Consider the following 22,278-nt stretch of genomic DNA (forward strand, 5'->3'; position numbering starts at 1 on the left):
CGGGGATAGGGCTGGGAAGCTGATTGCTTGGCTGGACAAGAAGGATATAGCGGATCAGGTTGTTCCTGAGATTGTGACAGAGGACGGGCTCCATCTCACTGATCCCCAGGCTATAGTAGATAGCTTTGCTTGGTATTTTCGCACTGTGTACACATCGGTCTCAGACCTCCCGGAGGAGGACTCCCAAATGATGTTGCGCGTTTTGCAGCTCTCGTGTCTGTCTAGGGAGGACCGGGAATTTATGGACAGTAACCTCACTACGGAAGAGGTGGCCCAGGCGGTGCGCTCTTTAAACTCCGGTAAGGCGTTGGGGCCTAATGGGATCCCAATTGAGCTTTACAAGCTTCGACCTGATAGTATTTCTCCCTACCTGCGGCGCATGTTCATTGAAGCCCGGTAGAAGGGGATATTACCGTATGATCATAGGGTGGCCTCTATAGTGGTTATCCATAAGGAGGGTAAACCGAAATCCTGCTGTGCTTCCGATAGGCCTATTTCGTTATTAAATGAGGAACCCAAGATCCTCGCTAAGATCCTATCTACCAAATTGATTAAGGTGATCAGTGGACTGATACACCCCGATCAGTCGAGTTTTATTCCCCATAGGAATATGGCCTTTAATTTGCGTCGGTTGCATGGGGTGATCGCCAGGGCTCACACCCTGATGGAACCCACTGTAATAGCATCGCTCGATGCAACAATGGCTTTTGATACAATAGAATGGCCTTATTTGTGGGCTGTCCTTGCTAAATTCGGCTTCGGCTCTGGTTTCATCCGCTGGGACCGCTTGTTATATACTGAACCCCTTACCCAAGTAATCGTAAATAACCGGGTCTCGTTGCCATTTAGTCTTGGACAGGGCACCCGGCAAGGCTGCCCCCTTTTCTCCCCTTCTGTTCTCATTGGCAATGGAACCGTTGGCCGCCTGGATCTGCTGGGAGCCCTCGGTTTGGGGTCTCCGGTGGTCGCCATAGTGGGAGGATAGGATCTCCTTGTATGCAGATGATATTTTACTTCATTTAGCCTCACCTAGGAGATCCCTGGATGCGGTTTGCGACGTGTTGTCCTCCTTCGGGAGGAACTCGGGCTGTCTATAAATTGGGGCAAATCGTTGTTATTCGTTCTTAGTGGGGACGCCCCGCTTCCCCCGCGAAACTGCCTGATTCAAATAGCTACGGGGAGGTTTAAGTATTTGGGGATATATATTTCCTTGGACCCTGTGGTCCGTTATGCTAATAATCTCCTTCCCCCCTTGGTCCGACTGCGCACTGATGTGGCCGGCTGGAAGAAACTTCATCTCTCCCTGCTCGGGCGGGCTACTCTTTTTAAAATGATGTCTTTGCCCCGTTTTCTTTACGCTCTATAAAATACGTTAGACGTTGTGCCAGTGAGCTACTTTCGAGAGGTTGAGGGATTACAGCGAAGTCTATTATGGGATGGTAGACCCTGGATCGCAATGGCTAAACTGGCGCTTCCGTGGTATGACGGCGGGATCGCACTCCCTGATATCAGGCGATATTATTGGGCCTCACAGTTGGCAGTCATTAACCTTTGTACTTATGGATCCCCTACTGACCCCGGATATGCTATGGATAGATGGCTTCTTCCTGGGGGCTCCTGTGGTCGTGCGCTGTGTGCCAGGTCGGTGGGGAGTGGTCTGACAGGGCCGACTAGGCACGCGGTGCAGATTTGGCATGATGTCATTAGCTCTCTGGGATGGAGGGACCTCTTGACGCAGGCTACCCCGCTTTTCGACTCCGAAAAGTTGGGCAAGCTTTGGAAAAAGAAGGGCTTTGATAAGTGGGATCTGATCGGGATCTCCACTATCGTTGCGGTTTTGGTTAAGGGGCGGATTAAGACGTTTGAGGAATTGCAAATTGAATATAGTTTGAGGAAAACGGAGTACTTTTGCAAGTCAAGCATGCGTTGCTGGCGGTACTGCCAGCGGAGGCAGACCTCCCCGAGGCGTCTCCTCTTGAAGATAGAATTTTGGATGTCCACCTGCCCGAGAATACTATTTCTCTGATTTATAAAAAATTGATTAATCATAGGGCAGATCTCCTGGTAGAGCTACGAGACAAATGGTCGCAAGATGATATTGAACTAGATGATGAGGACTGGCAAGCTGCGGTCTCTTCACCGAAGGTGGTCGCAATCCCAGCGCGCTTGCGCCTTGTTCAGCTGAAAATATTGTACAGGGTTTATGTCACGGGGCCCCGTCTGGTCCGGATTGGACTGTCGGAGACGGGTCTGTGTAGACGGGGTTGTGGCTCGGTGGGTACTTTCCTTCACATTATCTGGGAGTGTCGTTCTGTGACTGAGTATTGGAGTGGGATACATGATGTCATGCGGGAGGTTCTGGGAGTTGCTGTGTTGCCAGAAGTGCGGAGATGCCTCCTGAATATTTGGGAACCTACGGATTTAAATGTTGCACAGACCAAGTGGGTAACTTTAGGTAATATGATTGCGAAACGGAATATAGCACAGCGGTGGGGGTCAGAGAAGGTCCTGACCGTTGAAGAATGGACGGAGAACATGGATTGGTGTATGTTCCGCGAAAAAACAGTTTTTATGGCGAGGGGCCGCCCCCGTAAGTGGGCACCTGTGTGGGGGCTGTGGAACCGTTATAGGGGGGACATTTGTGTGCCACCTGTTGATACGCCCATTGATATTCCTACCTCTCCGTGATTGTTTATGATTATGTATTATGTTTCCCGCTTTCACCCCCCTCACCCCCCTCCCCCCCCCCTCTCCTTTCATCGGATGATGAGCGATATGGGAGACTGTCTCCCCCATGTAATATGGTTATTTTTATTGTTTTGATGCCTTGTGTTAATAAACAGAATTATAAAAAAAAAGAAACACAGCCACTGCCTGGACGTCTTGTATTGCATGCTGGATCGCACCGAACACTGTCCTCAAATTATATGTCAAGTTTCTGCTGGGAACAAAACCAGCTTGCTCTGGAGCTACTAAATATGGGACCAGCGGAGCCAGGCGGTTCGCCAGGATCTTGGTGTACATCTTAGTGTCAACATTGAGGAGCGACAGCGGAAGATACGACGAGCACTCAAGTGGGGACTTATCTGGTTTCAAAATAGCAACTATTAGCGCTTCTCTCATCGAGGGAGGCATGATGCCATTGTCACTCAACCCCATCAAACAACGTAGCTAAGTGAGGAATAAGCTTATCTTTGAATTCCTTGCAAAATGCAACCCTGAGGCTATCAACACATGGCGCGCCACCAGATTTCATCCCAGCCAGGGCGGAGGATATTTCCTCCTTCTCCAATGGACGCATGAGATATTCCTGGTGCTCATTCGGCAGCCAGGGTAGCTTTATATACGACAAATAGTTGAGAACTTCAGCCTCAGTGGCTGCGCTCTGTGAGCTGTATAGTTTTGAGTAGTATTGCCTAAACCTGTTAGAGATATCCGTCTCATCAGTGAGAATCTCTCCCTCATCGCTGCTATCTCAGTGACTCCAGTGCAGGCTGTCACATATTTTCCTAGATGTTTAATTTCTGAATCTGCAGCTTCATGGTATTCTTGCAGCAGAGTTTAGAATTCCTTTTTGATACTGTCCTCTGAATTTGCCAGAAGCCTGAGTTCCAGGGTCTTTAAGGAGCACTCCAGGTCTGAAAGGTGCTTATGGAGAGCACGAAGCACTCCCGAGTGTTTTGCCATGGCTATACCGCAAATATGAACCTTAAATGCTTCCCACACTATTGCAAAAGAGTCTACCGATCCTATGTTGCATTCAGAATAGGTATCTATAGCCTTCGCTATTTCGGATTTAAAAACCATGTCTAGTAGGGAGTATGGAGGAAAATACCAGGTGAAGGGAGGAAAATACCAGGTGAAGGGGGGAATATGTTTTTTCGGGCTATCCATCACCAATAGTACCGGGGAGTGGTCAGAAAGCATGCGAGGGAGCACAGCGCAATCCCGCACCTGATCATACATGGATCGTGAAGCCAGCCAGTAATCTATTCAAGTATGTAGATTATGGTAAGCGGAGTAGCGTGTGTACCCACCCTTCTCTGGGGCACGGCATCGCCAAACATCACTTAGTTCCAATTGAGTCATTATATCTCGCCAAACGTTGCTTTTTTACTCTTATTTTAAGCCTTAACATTTAAATATTCATAACTCTGGTTCTACTGAATGCTTTTTTGTCATTTGGTGACATTTTATTTATTAAAATGTACTTTATTTTTCTAAATTGGTTTGGAAATTTCTTGTGTTGTTTTTTTATTTGGTTACCGTTCAAATACTGCATAAATGCTCTTCACATTGCATCTAAGTTAAGCCTAACTGCTTTGTGCCAATCTACCAGAGGGTTAAGCACAGGTTTTTTCAGTTACTTTTTATGGTTAAGCCTGAAAAGGATTGTGATTATTATTTGAGGTGGGTTTCCAACACCCTCAACTAAGACTTCAATCTCTTAGAGCACCTTGCGTGCCTCATTGAAAAGGTTACATAGCTTTGGTAATAATATCTATGGTAGATACATAATCTTCCCTCAAAGTCCTCACCTTATGAATACTCCTTCAAGGCTTCAGACTGGACCTACAATCATTTCTCTAGTAATGAATATCCAGGACAACCATGTGGCCCAACACAGCTCTAGCTACAAATCTCTTCCGAGTGAGACATCACTGGAGTATATTGGATGCTAACGGACGTCAATTCCTGGTATTTCATGTAGTAGACGTGGAGAAGAACTGAGAAAGCCAGAACAACAAAAAATACACACAATATGTTTCATATATGTGGACCTTATTAATCATGGCACTAACTCATTATGGAGGATGGCGACTGGAGTGGGAATCTGTGTAAGATTATGTACCCATTAGAAATATTGCTACTGAAGGTAAGTAACTTTTTTGTTCTGATGGAAACGTCTTCTGCCTATTCCTCACTTTAAAAATGAGTTCCAAAGCAATGCCATCCAGGAAGTGGGACGGAGTTGTGTTGGTTAACCAAGGAACTTGATTAACTGCTAAGGCAAAGTACCCGTCACTGTGTGCCTGAGACGGGAGGCAGTAGTGTATTGCAAAAGTATGACAACCACTTAGCAGCCTGGCTGATGTTGGAAAAACGACACGCCTCATGAAAGAGCTATGGAAGCACCCATGACCTTGGTGGAATGGCACAAATGCCTTCAGGAGAGTATTTGTTAGCCAGGACAAAACTGATTAAGATATGGATGATGTTCCAAAGCAAAATTATGCATTAGGTCACCACCTGGCAGTCCTTGTCCCCAGTGAGCTGACATGTAGTTTTTAATCAGAGTTGCCACAAGGCTATAATGTGCAAGGGACAAAGCAAATCTAAAGATACTGGACTGGTAAGATTTAACCTAGCTGAACATGACGGGATATCCCAGGGAACCATCCTGCAGGAGGTGTATGGCACAAAATTGAGTGCACATCTTGTTCTCAGTGGTAGTAGATATCCATGAATGGAAACTCCTAGTCTAAAAATTGCCTCCATCACCTTGGGCTGTAATGCCCACTCATGGTACTCCAGCGAAAGGCAACTCTCATTGATGCAGCCTGCCAGGTGAGTCGCTACTTGGAAGATTCCCCCTGCACACCTTTCACTGGCAAATCGTCTCCCAACATAGGCATCATGACCCCCGGCATTTCAATGTCTGCCGACTTAATGGGTGGCGGTGCTGTCCAATATATTTGTACACTGCCCTTTCAAACGGCAGGGAGGAAGGACTTTGGGGCAAGACAGAATGCCAGCAAATCAAGTATATTTATGGGCAGGGGCTGCTCCAAAACAAACTAGAGGCCCTGTGCCATTCTGTTGCTAAGATGAGCACCACAGATCAGTGAGGGGAAATCTGTGACCATGGAAGCTTGATCCTGTGGAGGCTGAAAGGGCGACCGGTGTAGTGCTAGAGGCACTCTTGTGGTCTGACACCACGTGATGACCTTTGACTACCATCATTTTAATTGACTTGGGTGTGTTATTTGACCCTAGCTTGAATGTACGACATCCTGCCTATGCCTTGTTTCTCTTTTTGATATATTCTCGTAGTTTTGAAGTGGGAGCTGTCAGAGTAAAACAGCCTTGCCAAGAACAGAACTTGTGGAATGTGCATTTGAAATCATGAGAGAAAGAGAGAGAGAGGTGTGGAATGTACCATTTGGTTTTGAAGTGGTGTTATGAGCAAATGTGCACACATGTGCACTGTGTTGTACATTTAAAGATGAAGTATGTGATGCTATAAGCAGTGGTGCACAAATGTGCATTATGTTGTACATTGAGAGAACAAGCATGTTATTTTATAGGCAGTGGTGCAGAAATATGCATTGTGTTGTACACTGGAAAGTATTACGAAGTTCTTACTATTGGCTTTGACATGGCCTCATGTCATCCTGAATTCTGACTCTGCCTTGCTTGAGCTTTTCTGCGTGCACAGACATGCCCCCAGAGTGTTTGCAAGTTGCTTGGATTAATCACGTTCAAGGATTGTTTTTTGAGAGATTGTTTAAAGTGCCCTGGAAGGCTTTCCTAAGCTTCATCAAGATAAAAGCTGGAACATGTGAGAATGTAGAGGGAACGCGGGAACTCCTCCTTGCCGTGGAATGCTTGCCTGGAAACTGGCCAGTTTCAGTAAGTTTCCTTGGAGCAGAGGGAAAGACTCTCAAACCTTCTAGTGTGTTTTGAGATTAAATAGCTGAGGTTTGTTAACTTAGAAACCGGGATTTTGGAATACGAATGGGGACGGACGCGTCTACTTCGGTACAGCAGAACCCTGGTTGCTGAGGCTCCTATTCCCGGCTGTTAAATCCCCCGGTCTGGAGTGGGCTAAGATGCAGTGTTTGCACCAGGTGAAGTGTTGAGTTTTTATTATTGCCATTGTGAGGTGTGGCTAGTGGCTCTGATCATTTGAGGTGTTTTCTTTGTGATGTGTGAATGAGTCAGAGTGCACATCCAAAGTAATCATTTGATGTATTAAGTGTATATATCATTCTGATCTCTTGCAGGATGTCCAGTATATTTTATTATTGCTTGCATATTTATATATCTCTATATACATTTGAATGTGGTTCATTTGACATCTGGGAAAGCCTTTCTGTTAGAGAGCATTGCATAAATGCAACCCCAAGCCTTATTTTAAAAAGAGAGTCTTTGCATTTTGTAAAGTAAAACCATTTTCTATGTATTGTTGTGTTTTATGTGTCCTGTGTCGCCGTGTTTAAGCCACTGTGTGGGAGTGAAATTTGTGGAACTCTGTAATATCTACAAGGCGAAGCAAGACAGACCAGTCACTCTGTTAGTTGAAGGAGACCAATATCTCAGTTTGTGCATTGCTCAGTTCAGTGTTATCTGCTAGCAACACTGGTGAGACCAATGCACAGCTGGTGAAATCAAACTTTTCTCATCCTTAAGCTTCAGGGCCAGGGTGGGGACCACAGACAGTGGTCTAGCCCCCTTTAGAAGCATAGTTGCAAAGCACTCTGCAGTCTTGTCAGTGGTCACAGCCTTTGGGCCAACACAGGCGGGTGTTAATCTTCAGCAGATGCAGACCGTGGCGCCTTCGTAAGGACACTCATCTTCAGCAGTTGGAGCCCTAGAGGCCAAAGCAGATAGGTGCTTGTCCTCAACACTTAAGGGTCTTGTGGCCAATGAAGGTGAGGACCCCTAGTCAGCAGCTGTGGCACTGGACGCCAGTGTAGGCAGGTGCCCGTTTTCAACAGTTTGGGCCTTGGAGACAAATGCAGTGGCTTCTCTCTGGGGCATCTTGAGCGGCAGCAGCACAAGGGCCTTGGCATGGATGGAAGGAAATCCGGACTATATGGTGAACTCTTTGTAAATACTTCAATATGCATCTCACAGTGGGAACTGAAACAGGAGACTGGCAAGCCTGCAGACTTCAAATCAAGACCAGCTCCACTCTATCCCAGCAATATGGTATTTCAAGGCACCCCATGGCCCGGGAGCATGCTGAGCTTCTCCTTCTATACAGTTTCTTCAACTAAAAGGGCAGGCTCTATCATTCTCCCTTTGAGCAGGCTGGCTTCTATGCACTTAGGCAGACCCTTGGCTTCTTCAGCAAGTTCAGACCTCAGGTGATGTCCCCTCACGCTTGGGAGGCTAGCTATTATGTTGACACTGTTCACAGAGCATTCCCCAAGTACTCTGTAGAGCACTCCCTCCCTTGGCCACGACTAACTTAGAACTGAAACAAAGTGGTCTGGTTTGGATTCCACTTTTATACATATTTTCAAGACATGAGGAGATGTGGATCCACTGTCCTAGGCCTCAGAACTAGTTTGAATTGGTTCTCTTTCAAATGTTATAGTATGTTGCTCTCCAGAGCGCCTCTGTGTAAAAGGAAGGTTCTCAAAGCAGTTAGCAACGTGGTTGGCTCCAAGCAGAAGTAACAAAAACCTGGGCACAATAAAGTGTGAGTTCTCTGCACCTGTCTGGGATCTTCTTTCCTGAAGCAGAAAAAAGAGACAGACAGAAGGACAAGTCCTGCCTAAAACTTTCCTCACCTTGAGCAACGAAAACTGCATTTTCACACCACCTCACCCCTACCATCAACAATTCAGCAGCGCTCAGGATGAACTAATCTGCAGAATTTTGCTAAAAAAGATATAATGGAATTGCTGGAGGTAGGTAGCCCTGTCTCCATCCTCCTCACGTAATTGTCTGTAGCCACCCTCCAGACATAGGCAGGCAATCTACTTCCATTGTGTACGAAAGCTTTCCTTCTTCAGCATTTTGTGCCATGCTAAACCATGGGCATCCAAAATACATCTATTGGCCCCACTCAAACTCACGCAATACAGAGTCCTAAAACTATACATGTACTACAAATGCAATGCATATATACACACACACTTGACATACATACAGAAATTCAACACAGGTTCAGCATTTCACAGTTAATAGACTGCATCCTCACTAACAGAAATGGTTTTGGTCACATTCTAGATAAACAAGATTTTGTAAGTGGTGATTTTTTCATTCATTGTTAGGGGAACAATGGTGTCGAGTATATAGGTCACTTCATCATTGTAGTCTACAAATGGCCTGATGGAGTCTGTGGGGGGGTATGGGGGGGGGGGGGTTATTGGGGATCCGGGGCCTTGTGGGACAGAGGAAAATCTCACCAGCTCTTTGAATGAAATACACAAAAGTTGATGGGAGGAAAGCTATCCTGAACAATTGGAAGTGATTAGACAATTTACACGCATTTCTATGTAGGATCTGCAGTGTAGGAAAATGGTAGAAATAGATGACCTGATCAGTTCAATAGAAGTGCATCTAATGTTTGCTTCAGTTTGGCCTTCGCAATGATGAAATGAATGATGGACCCCTTAATGTGGGTGTTCCAGGTAGTGAGCTGAGCAAGTTGGTTGTCACAAACAAAGATCTTCATTTGGTTCCTGGCTGTATTGTTCGTCTTTTTCCAAGGGAGGATGTAGGTTTTAATAGCTAGGTAATAGTTGTGAGAATGTAACTGGTATCTAGCACTACCATGTGGCCATCTACAAAAGGCTTTATTATTACCGGGAAGGACAATGATATGGGTTAAGTTCTATCTAACTGCACTGTTGGTAGAGTTTGATGGTGAGACATTCAAATGTGGATGTGGGTTTAGTTTTGATGAGACTGCCTTAGAGTTTTCTTTGAAGATGAGAGTGACTCCACTGCCAGCTCTGGGTGTCTGTCTCTGTGAATGATATTGTATCCTATAGGAAGGATGGTGTCAATACCAGGCTAAAAGGGGTTGAATATCCAGTATTTCTTCATGGAGAAGAGATGACACAGCTGCAGTGTTTGAGATGGTAGGTCTTCAGTTTCTGAGGGGGTGGTTTAGTTGCAGAGAGTGGTAGTGCTTATGTTCCTAAGTTTATTTAGGCATGCCGCTCTAATATAATCTTTGTGAAATGTAGTCCTTTGAATAGTAACAATTGGATACACACAGGCTGCGTGGAATAGGTACGACAGGATGCATAGTTGAGTGGGGGAGGAGTGAGGAGGTTAACAAAGTTGCCAGTGGAGGTTTCAGGGTGGCTCTCTCCTGTTTATGAGGAGTCACTATTTGGAGTAGATCCAATATCAGGGATTTCCCTAGTTGAAGGTGACAGTTCAGATGGGTTAACTGAGGGTATAACTGGATGAAGAGAAGTTGCAGTTGGCATGATGGGGTAACCAGGCTTGTAATAGCATCTGTGCTATCCTGAATCCAGGCTTTAAGTGAGACAGGTGTGTTCTCAAGAGGGTAGGTAGGTGCTAAGTCCTCTTTGGAAGCAGTGACATAATATGTCAACCTGGGGAATGACCAACTTTAAGCAAGGGCGGCTCCTCCACATGGGTGGAGGAACGTCGCCCCACTGCTTTCTCACAGTGCGAGAAGCAGAAACAGAAAATGGTATTTTAAATACCGTTTTATGTTTCTGCTTCTTGCACTGCGAGAAAGCAGAAGGGTATGCCTGTTTGGGGGTGGCGGGTGGGCGTCGCTGCAAGAGTCCAGGGGAGGAGTAGCTTGCCCACTCTGTGTGCGCAGACTGTTTGGTCATCCCCAGGGCCGACCAAACCAGTCATACACACTCTGTATTTTCTCAATGTAGGCTGCATGCAGCCTACATAGAGAAAATGGCCTCCCCATAGACGCCTGCGGGGTCGGCGTCCTAGCCAATCACAATGCTGCCATTGCAGCATTGTGATTGGCTTAGGGGAGGGGAGGGAGGCTGCCTACTTCCGGTATGGAGAGGAGAGAGGAAAGAGGAGATGTGACGCGGGACCGGAGGAGATGGTAAGTTGATTTTTTTTTAATTAAATAACTCCACCCCCCCCCCCCGCCTTCCCCCACTCGCAAGGCATGCCGGCCACGACTGACTTTAAGGGCTCATGAGAAGCAGGTGTGGCTTCCACTTAGCCATATGTTGTTAAGAAAGGGTAGGTATCTCAATGAAGGCTGCAGAGTGCCAGATGAAATAGGAGATGTTTGAAGGAGAGGGGGGCATTTGTAGAAAAAGTTGGGTCTTATTCTTTAATGTGCTAAAAAGTGTAAGGATATACAAGTTGATGTCAGATGATTGAACCATCTCTCTGCCATTGTGAAAAAAGACTAATATCAACTCAAAAGGCATGTTAAAATATCGTGAGATTTTCAGTGTATGACCATATGGTATTTGACTTTTCTTCATGACGAAAGACACAAAGGGTGTCCATCCAGACTCCAATGTCATTTGTGAAGAACAGGAGGTCAGTCTTTGTCACACGAGATTTTAGGCTGTAATATTTGTTCACAAAAAACGTCTCCTGATGTTTGATTAAAGTGTTGTTTTTTATATGTCTGACAGAACTCTTTGAGAGTGTTCTTTATCCTGATGGGCTATTTTGATGTGGATGTGTAAGTTTGAGCCACGGTGCAAATGTAAGGTTACAGTATCTAGGGGTGAAGATCAGAAAAGTCTGGTCTAGGTAGACACACTTAAGTAACCAGGGGAAAGTAGGGGACATGCAGCAAGTAGCAAGAACCATTACAGGAGATACTATTCATCAGCTAGGAGGATAACAATATTAAAAAACACAGTATGTTCTGTCAGTGCATTGTCAGCCAGATAACAGCAAGCTAAACAATGGACAATGGTTACAAATGCATTAAGAGCCAATTTGTCAAGGCAGCAGCATATTTAGCAAGAGGATTTCCAAGGCACTCAATAGAATAGTGACATGAAATGTCAATACGTGGTCACAGACAAGGACAAAAATAATAGGCTCTTAGTAAAAACAACGCATTCTACAGCAGTATTCAAGCACAATATGGGATATCAGCGTGGGCATGGGCAGGAAAAACAAACGGCAGTATAAAACAATAGACAGAGTGTGTAGAGCAGTTTTCATGAGTAGTTTCAAGCATAAGTAGATTGTTGAAAAAGTGTAAAGTTCATAGTCACTGTGTGCTTTCATAGTGGAGAATGGAAATGGGAAATGCTAAAGTACAAGTTGATCCAACACACGGCTGGTTACTTTGGGTATCCAAAGCTAGTTGAACAAGTAATAAAAACCTATCGAAATATATATAAAAACAGAAAAGGCAAACCCAATAACTGCCTTTAAGGATATTATCCTGAAAGCAACAGACAGGATTTCCACCAGAAGTATTCGGCCAAACAGCAAAAAAGAAAACAGTAAACACAGTCCTCGAGAAAAGGACATTTCAGTGGCCGTTAACAAACTCTCCCAACTCCAATACATCGACTTCTCAGTCATTAGGAAAAAAGAAATGTTAGTATTGCGGAAGAAAAGAAAGAGTATTCACATAAAAGAGAAACGGGAGAACTAGATTGGCCATCACCAGGCAGCAACAATTAAAAATTCAAGGCAATTATGGAGTCTTATTGCAATTTACAGAGGCACAAAAAGATCTTTATCAACTATCCCTATCCCCGAGTAAGAATGGATCAAGTATGTGTCCATGTTATAATCGGAGAATTCATCTCCCAAATCCATCAAATGGTTACTAGATTTTTCAGCAAATCAGGATGAGTTTACAACACATCAAACAAGTAAACATATAGCGGCATCTATAAAAAATGCAAGACCCTCAGCAGCAATAGGCCAGACAAAACCTCCATAAATGTTTTGAAACAGGATCCCGAAGAAAGGGGCTTATTTTTCCTACTCTTTTCAATCATTGCTACCGGACAGGTCAAATCCCTTTCCTCTTGGAAGAGGAGTATTTTTATACAACTTCATAAAAAAAGATTGCAAACATCGACAGCTAACTACTGTCATATTGCTCTCCTGGATGCACAGGGAAAGATCTTTACAGGCAGCATACTAGAACATCTTCAGGACTGGGCGTCTATCAAAGGAATTATCCCAAGAGAACAGAAAGGCTTCACATCTAACCACTCAGTGATGAATAATAACATTGCGATGGTCCAGACTTTAATGGATAAATATGTGGTAAGAAAATCACAAATCCTCACCTACATTGATTTCTCAATGTCATTTGATACAATTGACAGGCCAACCCCCTGGAAGAAATTGAGCTCATTGGGCATCCTGTGAACTTACTGATACTACTTATAGCACTACATTCCTCTAGATAGTGGAGCATGTCAATGGGAGGTAGTAAGGGCCTAACCCCAAAATTACAAAGAATGACCCAAAACAAGACTGCCCGTTGGCCTCATTACTTGTCTCCATATAACTCAGTGATCTGCCAGTCCAATTTGCAAATGTACATCATTTTCCTCCATGTGTTGCATGTTATAATTTGCATATCTTAATGTATGCGGATGATGTGGTTTTATGTAATCTTACCGCACTAGGTCTACAGCGCAATTTGAAAGTTTTGAACGAGTACGCAGGGAGAAATTGCCTTAAAATGAATATACAAAGACTAAAATAATGGCTTTTAAAGGAAGAAAACACTGCCGGGCATTTAGCTGGCATATAGGTGGAATACCTTTGCAAATGGTAAAATCCTATACCTATTCAGGAAAAGTATTTAGCCAAAATCTCAATAGTAAATCCTAAGACACACATTTAGGAAATAGGGCATGGGGCATGCTGTTTTAAATCAATTTTATAAATGCTTGGGAGAGACATATTTTAAGCATCTACTAGAAATATATACCACAAAAATCCCTCCGACCTTCATATATGCTCTCGAATACACACCTATAAGGCATGGTAATTTCTGGAACACTGTGAAGGAAAACGTCTTCATAACTGGCCTCAGTAAGCCAAACAGTCCCCGTTCAGGAACTGCGACTTGGATTTGATTTTATGACTTCCTTTGCCAATGGAATGACAAATATAGTGCCCGCTTGAAGACCTCTTGAGGCAGGAAATCTTTATAAAGACCAGAAAAAGATAGTATGTTTACAGAAAACTTAAAAAATTGGTCTTAAATAAATTGGAATGTCATGTGGAATATCTAAGTAACTGGACGCCAGCACAAATCGGGCTCTTTAAAAAAAAAAAACACTCTATCCCGAGTTTAAGTCAAGGAGTGACTTAAATCATTGCATGAAATTAAAACTATATGAACCCTCACTGGCTGCTCGAGAAGAAATATATCTACAAAAGTATTTATCATTCAACCTAGAACATGGAATTAGACGGACTGTATTGTTACTCAGGTTGGGGGTGCTTCTTCTTAATGCCTACAAAAGCCGTTGGTACAATGCCACAGGATTGTGTGACTTTTGTCAGGGAGGAATCCAGGCCTTACGACATATACTTGATATTTGCCCTGCAGTTTCTGCAGAGCATGGCTGTTATATACCCGTCATATTTCATCTTCAGCATAACAAACATAGATGAAATGCTGAGTTTTATATAAGGTCTCCCCCAAATGAATTTGTGTATTATAATGTACTTAAATTGTTTAAATCTTTTCTGAAATTGTTTTAAATGTTTTATGTATTTGTTAACTTGGCTCTACAGCTTGACTGAGGTAATTATTATTTCATTTTATATTGTTGTTCCCTGACGGGCGCTTCATAAAAACTTTTTGACTTCAGAGTGGTGTGGAATGAAAGTAAAGATGTGGTATTAAATGACGCACCTGGAAATCTGTACTCACCACTCATGCATGAACCACAGGAGCATAGGTGTGCCTAATAATGAAGTTCTACGGGAGAGTCTGACTGACAGTGTGACAGGCTTTCAGGGGCCTCAGCAGGACCAAATAGTTAAGTGTTCTTAATTTTCACCCTTTTTGAGATCCAAAAGTGAGGGCGGCTTAGGAAAATGTATAAAGTAGGGCAGGAGAACTTGGAAGACAGGACTTCCTTCTTCGGCACTACTCACAGATTCCAAGCGAGTTACGCCTGGCTACAAGATGGCTGACCATTCAGATTACCGCCGGAATGCCAGTTCAGGCTGTACAAGCGGCAGGGATTTGAGATGGCTAGTGGGGGCTAAAGGGCAATAGAAGCTTTGTTCTCGACCGCCTCTTGAGCCACAGACCTTCAGAAATGGGCATACAAATTCAGCAGGGATTAAAAAAGAGAAACAACAAGAGTGAGCAAAAGAGATAAAAATTGTAGGGTGAAGGTCGAAAGAGCAATGAGATGAACTCAACATGAGACATATTTGGCATTTTGCCATCCCAGCATTCTGCAGTGCTAAGGGCAAGCTGCTAAGAAAAACGTTGGTGCCCTTCACTTCTAGCTAAAATGTCTGTTGTAGTCTTCATGTCATCAATTCTTCAAAAGAAAGTAAAATGAGAAAAAGTAAAGAGTGGCAGAGGACCTATGTGTCGGCCCTTCTTCAGCTTTCAGGTGTTTTACTGGTTTGCTATTGCTTGGTTGGCTGTCCATCAAGGCACTGACAATTTACGGTACAAATATTCCACTTGTGTTCTCATTAGTTTTCGAGGATAACACATCAAAAAATCCTTTTATTGGACTGCAGGTACAACGTGATTGTAACTGATGGGCAGTGACTGTTTTTGATGTATTCATAAACAAAAAAAATGTAATGTTGATTTTTTGGGGGGGGGATGTATTTATCTGCATTTTCTTAGTTACAGTATAAAAACAAGTCAGGTATTCAAAGCATCTCAATTCTTCCTTCAATACAACCAGAGCGGAGTTCGACAATATTGTCACATAAATAATCAATGATACAAAAATAATTCCTAGCAACAGGACCCCTTCCCCCCCTCTTCCCCAATGTATCCACCCCCCTAAATTAACTGTGAGTCCGTGAGCGTAAGACCATAATGTGCCAACCATGGCTTCCATATTTTCCAGAATTTTTTGGGGCACCCCCGTGCTTTGTAGGTTGTTTTCTCTCCTAGCATATACATATCCATACCCCTTCGCCATTCTTCTAGTGTTGGATTAGACGCAACACCCCATGCCCTTGCCAAGTCTCTTTTGGCTACTACCAAGCCCAGCTGGAGCAACGTCAGTTTCACTCTGGGGGAGATCAATCTCCATAGGTATGCCCAGCAAAATAAACATGGGATTTGGGATCTGCAAAATAAGTTCCAGCTCCCTCAGCAGCGTTCCCCAATAGATCTGCACATGTGTGCACCCCCAGACCGTGTGAAAAAAGGTCTCTTCTGTGGTCTTACATTTCAGACAGTTGGGTGTCTCTGCTCTTCCTATCCTATGCAGTCGGGCTCTGTCATAATACATTCTGTGTAAATATTTAAATTGGATCAGTCGAAGTCTTGATCTAATAGCTACTTCCCTGGGAAGCATCAGAGCCATTTCCCAATCTAAGTCATCTATGTACCCCAGATCCGCCTCCCAGTTTGACCTCAGCTTTCGTAAAGGGTCTAGTGTGTTGTTCATGATGGTCCTTTGTGTCCAGGGCACTGCCTTTTCCCCAATTTCGTCCATCAATAGCCATTCTTCTAGCGGGGCATACTCAGGGAGGCCCTCCATTTCAATCTGGTGTGCCCGCCAAGCATGTTTCAATTGCAGGTATTTAAAATGCTGCGTTTTGCTCATATCGTATTCATTCTGGAGGTGGGAGAACGTGACCAATTCCTTACCATATGCTATGTCTAAGAGCTGAGAAATGCCCACCAAGTCCCATTTCTGAAAGCCTGTCAGCTTGGCAAATTCCTTGAGCCGTGTTCCCACCCAGAGCTGGGTTTCCTTGGTCGCCTGGCTTTCCCATCTGATGCGTCTCTCTGCTTTCTTCCATGCCATTATCACAATTTGTGTGGCCGGCAACAGCTATTTAATGTTGATGTATGGCTTTTTTTGTTTAGAAAGTGCTTGCTAGTTGGATGTCTCAAACAGTCAAGGAGACAGTGCTATGCACTAATCACCTTTGCAATTACATTTATTTTACACTTATGTCATGATAAAGTTTGATTTCCAGTTTTTTTTTTCTCAAAGTAAAGATGTTCAGTTACACGGGCTCTCTTACCATGCAATATTTTGCATGTATGTTTTTTTCACTGCCTTGAACACAAACTTGATCTTTTTATTGCTTTGCATAAGACTCTTTTGAGGTTTCAGCATAACTCTGCTAACACTGTCTGTTTAGCAAAGGGGTCTAATACCAGCTTTCATATTTCAGTAGCCCAAGATGTTGCTTGATTTGGAGTTTCTTTCTAGGACAACTGAGGACAACACACAGAAAGCCGTCCAGCTTTTCACAAACACTCCCCTTAACAAATAGCCACGCCAATTGGCTTGAACAATGCTTGTTTTGTTTTTTGGCCCTGGATACGAAATTCCGCCTCTGTGTTAATCTCAAGGTCTCCTCCATTCTCCTTGAACTGAAAACATAAACCATTTAAATGTGACCCTTGAGATTTGAGGATTTATATCCCAGGTAATAGAACAGGACAGGGATTTTTTGCACACTCGCGCTTTGGAATTATAAGGCTATCTCACGGCTCGGAACCCTCATCACTCACATAAGCTTGCAAAAAAAAGAATTAGTGCAACCCTCGGACAAGCATGACTAAACCATAACTCTTTCAAATGCAACGATGCGTCACTGGTGCTTCATTACAGGCAAAAACAGATTGTGTACATCAGCTCCGCACACAAACACAGCAGAAATAAACCCAAATGTAATTAACAAAGTTAATTGACGAATCAGCCACGTGGAAAATATGCTTCTGGCCACCGTGCTAAAAAGTTATTTAGATTTTACAAGCACATCTACGGACCAATGACAGTGCAGCAGCGCGCTTACGCAGAGGAAGTACGTACCTTTTCTGCATACTCTGAAACAATCTGCTTGATCTCCTCGGACTGAAGCCCAACTATCTGGCCCACTGTGCTTGCAGTCAGTCTACCCTGTAAGGACATACAACCAATGTATTGAAAAACTATGGCATATGTGAGTGTAAAAAAAAAACGTGAAATTTCAAAATACACATGGTTGACTACCTAGTCAATAATTATGCACGTTTACTGTAATGTACTGAACAATGACAACTAACAAGACAGCTTGGCTTGTGGCAGAGTAAACTTAGGCCTGCAAGCTTCAATCATCATTATTACTAACATTAGAAAAGGTTGAACTGTTTTTCGCTTTATTAGTGGGAAAAACACTACATTTCTTAAAACTGGTTTCAGAAGAACAGATCTCACTTAAGAGCACTGTGTAATATAGGTGCAGCAATCAGAATGTCAATGGTGCTAAACCAATAAGGTGCAATTTACAGGAGTTCAGTGGTTCTTACGCAGAGGCTAATTTAGCCCTCGACACGTGCAATAAGAGGCAGTGAGAAATCAAGTCATGCCATAAGAACCACAGGCCACCTAACATAATAAAGTTACTCCACTCACAAATTCGTCTTTCAACTTTTTTTTCTCAAAAGTAATGAAAGCATGATAGCATACATTTCAGCTTGTAGAACAAGTTACTTACCTTCTGTAACGATGTATCTGTAAGAGACATATGTTCGTTATAGATTCCTTACCTTAGAACTTCCCCCAGCCATCAGACTGGATCTGGAGAATTTTTTCTCAGCAGTACCCCTGCACATCGGTAGGTGGCGATGGTCGACTCTGCGTCCATCGTCGGCGTCGTGGTCGCCGGGATGACGTCGCAGTGCCTTAGACACCGCCCTTGCGTACTGACGTCAGTTCTGACACGACTTTCCATGCCAGAAGCGCAGAGCCATGCAATACACTGACCACTAGTGCACCAGATCTAGGGCCCTTTAAGGGAGTCCCTAGCCCAGGAAGTCAGTTCACAAAGAGGACAGAATGGGTGGGGCGGTAAGGAATCTATAACTAACATATATCTCTTACAGATACACTGTTACCAAAGGTAAGTAACTTATTCATCTGAAAGAGACTGTTAGTTATAGATTTCTTATCTTAGAATAGATATCCCAGCAATACCATCTCCGGAGGAGGGCATGCGAACCAAGGAGGTGGAGGCTGGACAGGTTCGGGTGAAGAACAGTCCCCTCCTACTGCGACAGAAGATCCTCCAGAAGGGGCAGTTTGAGTGGAGGATTGATGGCCATGCTCACGAGCTCCGATTACTAGGCACAAAGATAAATTGGGCCCGGTCCCGCTTGATCTTCTTCAGCACTCTGGGCTGAAGTGGTACAGGCAGAAAGACGTACAAGAGGCGCAGTTCCACTCGTGCCAAAAAACGGCGCAGAGCGAGCACTACTTTGGAAACTCCAAAGCGCAGAATTGCTAACATTGCGCATTCTCTTCGGTGGCGAACAGATCTAACTAACGCTCTCCCCACCTCTGAAAGAGACCTTGCACCTCCTCCGAGTGAAGAACCCATTTGTGATCTACCAGGCACCGACGGCTGAGTTTGTACGTCCTGGCATTCAGAGAACCTGGCAGGTGTTGAACCACCAGGGTCATGACCTGATGTTCCAGCCATGTCCAGAGGCGAAGAGCCTCCTGACATAGGGTCCACGACCCCACCCGCCCTGTTTGTTGCAGTACCACATGCCGGTGGTGTTGTCGGTGAACACCTGCACCACTTTCCCTTTAAGGGAAGAAATGCCTTCAGTGCCAGGCGGATCACCCGGAGCTCCAGCAGGTTGATATGGAGCCCGGACTCCGCCGGAGACTAGACGCCTCTGATCTCTGTCTCCCCAAATGTCTGCTCCATCCCAGCAGTGATGCATCCGTCACTAAGGTGAGTTCTGGTAGGGGAATGGAGAGGGATCTGCCTCCGACCCAAGCTTGGTTCGTTATCCAACACTGCGCTGTTATGTAGTCCCTTCAAAGAACTTGACGTGGTCAGAAATATCCCCCTGATGCTGCGCGCCCACTGGAACTTCCGGTTCCACTGCAGAGCATGATCCACCAGCAGGATGCAGGAGGCCATGAGACCCGGCAGCCTCAGGGTCATTATCACCGAAATCTGGGATAGAGGCTGAAACATGGGTATTTTAGCCCGAGTATCACATACTCACTGTTCGGGAGGATAGGCCCGAAACTGCACTGTGTCCAGAACCGCCCGATGAAAGGGAACGCCTGAGAGGGAGTAAGGTGTGACTTCGGCACGTTGATAGTGAACCCCAGCAAATGCAGGAGGTTCTCCATAGTCTGGAGGTGGGAGACAACTTGTTACTTATAACAAAGCAATAGTCTCTGCAAAACAAAAACCCTTCTCGTTGGAAATCATGGAAGCAGCCCACATGAACTCTTCAATGGGCCCATTATAAATATTTCAGAGAATTAAAAAGTGTGAATCAGTGTTTAACTGATTCTCGAATGTTTTCTTTGGTATTTCACCTGGAGAGTTCACCAGCTTTCTGAAAGAGAAACCTTCAGAAGAAAAACTCCTGAGCCGCAGTGTTCCCATACTGATTGTTATCCCAATAGGCCTAGTATCTTAGGAGGTTCCACACCTGTCAACATCATCTCATTCCATGTAGAAACACTAGCCACCACTTGTCAGCTTTTATCAATAACTTCAACAAACTCAAACTGGAGACATGACCTCCCTACAAAAGTAAGTAAGTAAAAGAACTTGTAGAGCGCACGAATGCCGAGGCGTCTTGGAGCTGAGTGTGGCAAGGAAGCGAGTGAAAATAGGGAAATACAGCATCATTCCTGTGACGGGAATAGCCAGGTCTTAAGCATCTTCCTAAACAGGGGTCTGGTAGGTTGAAGCCTGATGATGCCCGGCAGCTGATTCCAGAGCTTTGACGCTCGATAGGAAAGGCTTCTACCTCCCCATCTAGCCTTATGGATTTTGGGGACCTGGACTAGACCTTTATTGGCAGTTGTAAGATTCCACCGAGGGGAATAGAACTGAAAAAGTTTCTTTAAGTCCACCAACTCTCCACCATACAGAGATTTATGCACCAGGCAAAGTGCCTTGAATTCGAAGCCCTGCTTGAGGGGAAGCAAGCGAAGCTCCCTGATGCTGCTAGAGATATGGTGTTTTTTTAGAATATTGAGCAGCACTCACGCTGCTGCATTTTGCAGTGATTGAAGTTTTAGCAGTTGGCGTTTGTCTACGCCTAGGACGAGGGCGTTACAGTACTCAATTCGAGAGAGAATTAAAGTGACTACAACCAATTTCCTGAGGTCTAGTGGAATAAAGGGCAACATTTTGCGCAAAGTTTTCAGTAGAAAAAAGCAGGATGATGTCAAAAAAGTTGATCTAGCCTGCAAAGTTTAATTGGAAATCAAACAGGAATCCTAAGTTCCTCGCTTTAGCCACAGAATTCGGAGAGTTTCCAGCTTCCAGCGACCACCAAAATTGTTTCCAGAGTGGTGGTCCATTCCCAAACTCCATGACCTCCGTTTTGTCTGTGTTTAATTTAAGATGGCTCCGATTCATCCAACCCATGACGTGCTTCAGACAGGTGTGAAATCTTCCCGCCACCGTTTACACACTCGAGGAAATGGAGACAACAATCTGTGTGTCGTCGGTATATGATACCAACAAGAAACCATGAGCCCTTATCAGCATGGCCAGACGCGCAACATAGTTGTTAAATGAGGTTGGCGACAGTGCTGAGCATTGGGGAACACCACAGGGGAGTGAGAGGCACTCAGATTTAAAGTTGTCCCAACACACCCTCTGTTCCCTCACCGTAAGGAACGAGGTGAGAAGAGTTAGCGCCACCTCTTTGATTCCTATTGCCTTCAGCCACAGCGTTAATACTAGATGGTTCACAGTATCAAACTCTGCTGCTAGGTCTAGTAGGATTCAGACGGCTTTTCCTCCCTGGTCAAGCTGCCTGCGTATTTCCTCAGTGGCCATGATTAGAGCCAACACGGTGGAGTGCTGTGGTCTGAAGCCATGTTGGGTGGGATCTAGAAGGTCGTTGGCGTCTAGATAGCCAGTTAGCTCCTGGTTAATAGATTTCTCTAGGATTTTGGCTGTCAGTGGTAAGCAGGATATAGGTTGGTAGTTTTTTCACCCCAGAAGGGTCAAGAGAAGGTTTCTTAAGTATGGGTCTGATACATCTCTTCTTCCAAGAGGCAGGGAAAGTTCCTGACCTGATGACATTATTTAGAAGTGTGGCTAAAGTAGTACAGATCTTATCCGAGGCCACATGTATAATAGCAGGGGGATAGGGATCTGTCTGGGACCCTGATTTCGTAGATAGTAACTAATCGTTTACTTTGTCCACAGTTAAAAGTGAGAAGTTGGTCAACTGGCAGACAATGGTAAAGGAGGTAGAGACCTCCGACGGTGGTACCAAGGAGAGGGAGGGACAGGGACCCTCCCAGCCAATTCGTCATAGAATGCTCTGACTTAAGTTTGAAATAAGTTGGCCACTTTGTCACACAGGGCTTGATCAGGAGTAAATTGATTCTCTTGTTGCATTTTGGATAAGGCTGTGACGGTCTT

General features: G+C 44.5%; 1 protein-coding gene across 1 annotated transcript in view; it reads right to left on the reverse strand.

The window, feature by feature from the left end:
* CCDC93 (CCC complex scaffolding subunit CCDC93) overlaps positions 1-22,278 on the reverse strand; it is a 1,137,947-nt gene that overhangs the window by 829,114 nt on the left and 286,555 nt on the right. The window contains exon 11 of the mRNA XM_078682376.1: positions 17,691-17,777. Within this exon, the coding sequence (XP_078538502.1) occupies positions 17,691-17,777 (87 nt within the window). The remainder of the gene's footprint in view (positions 1-17,690; positions 17,778-22,278) is intronic.

Source organism: Lissotriton helveticus, chromosome 3_1, assembly GCF_964261635.1.
Source record: "Lissotriton helveticus chromosome 3_1, aLisHel1.1, whole genome shotgun sequence".
NCBI classification, from domain to species: Eukaryota; Metazoa; Chordata; class Amphibia; order Caudata; family Salamandridae; genus Lissotriton; species Lissotriton helveticus.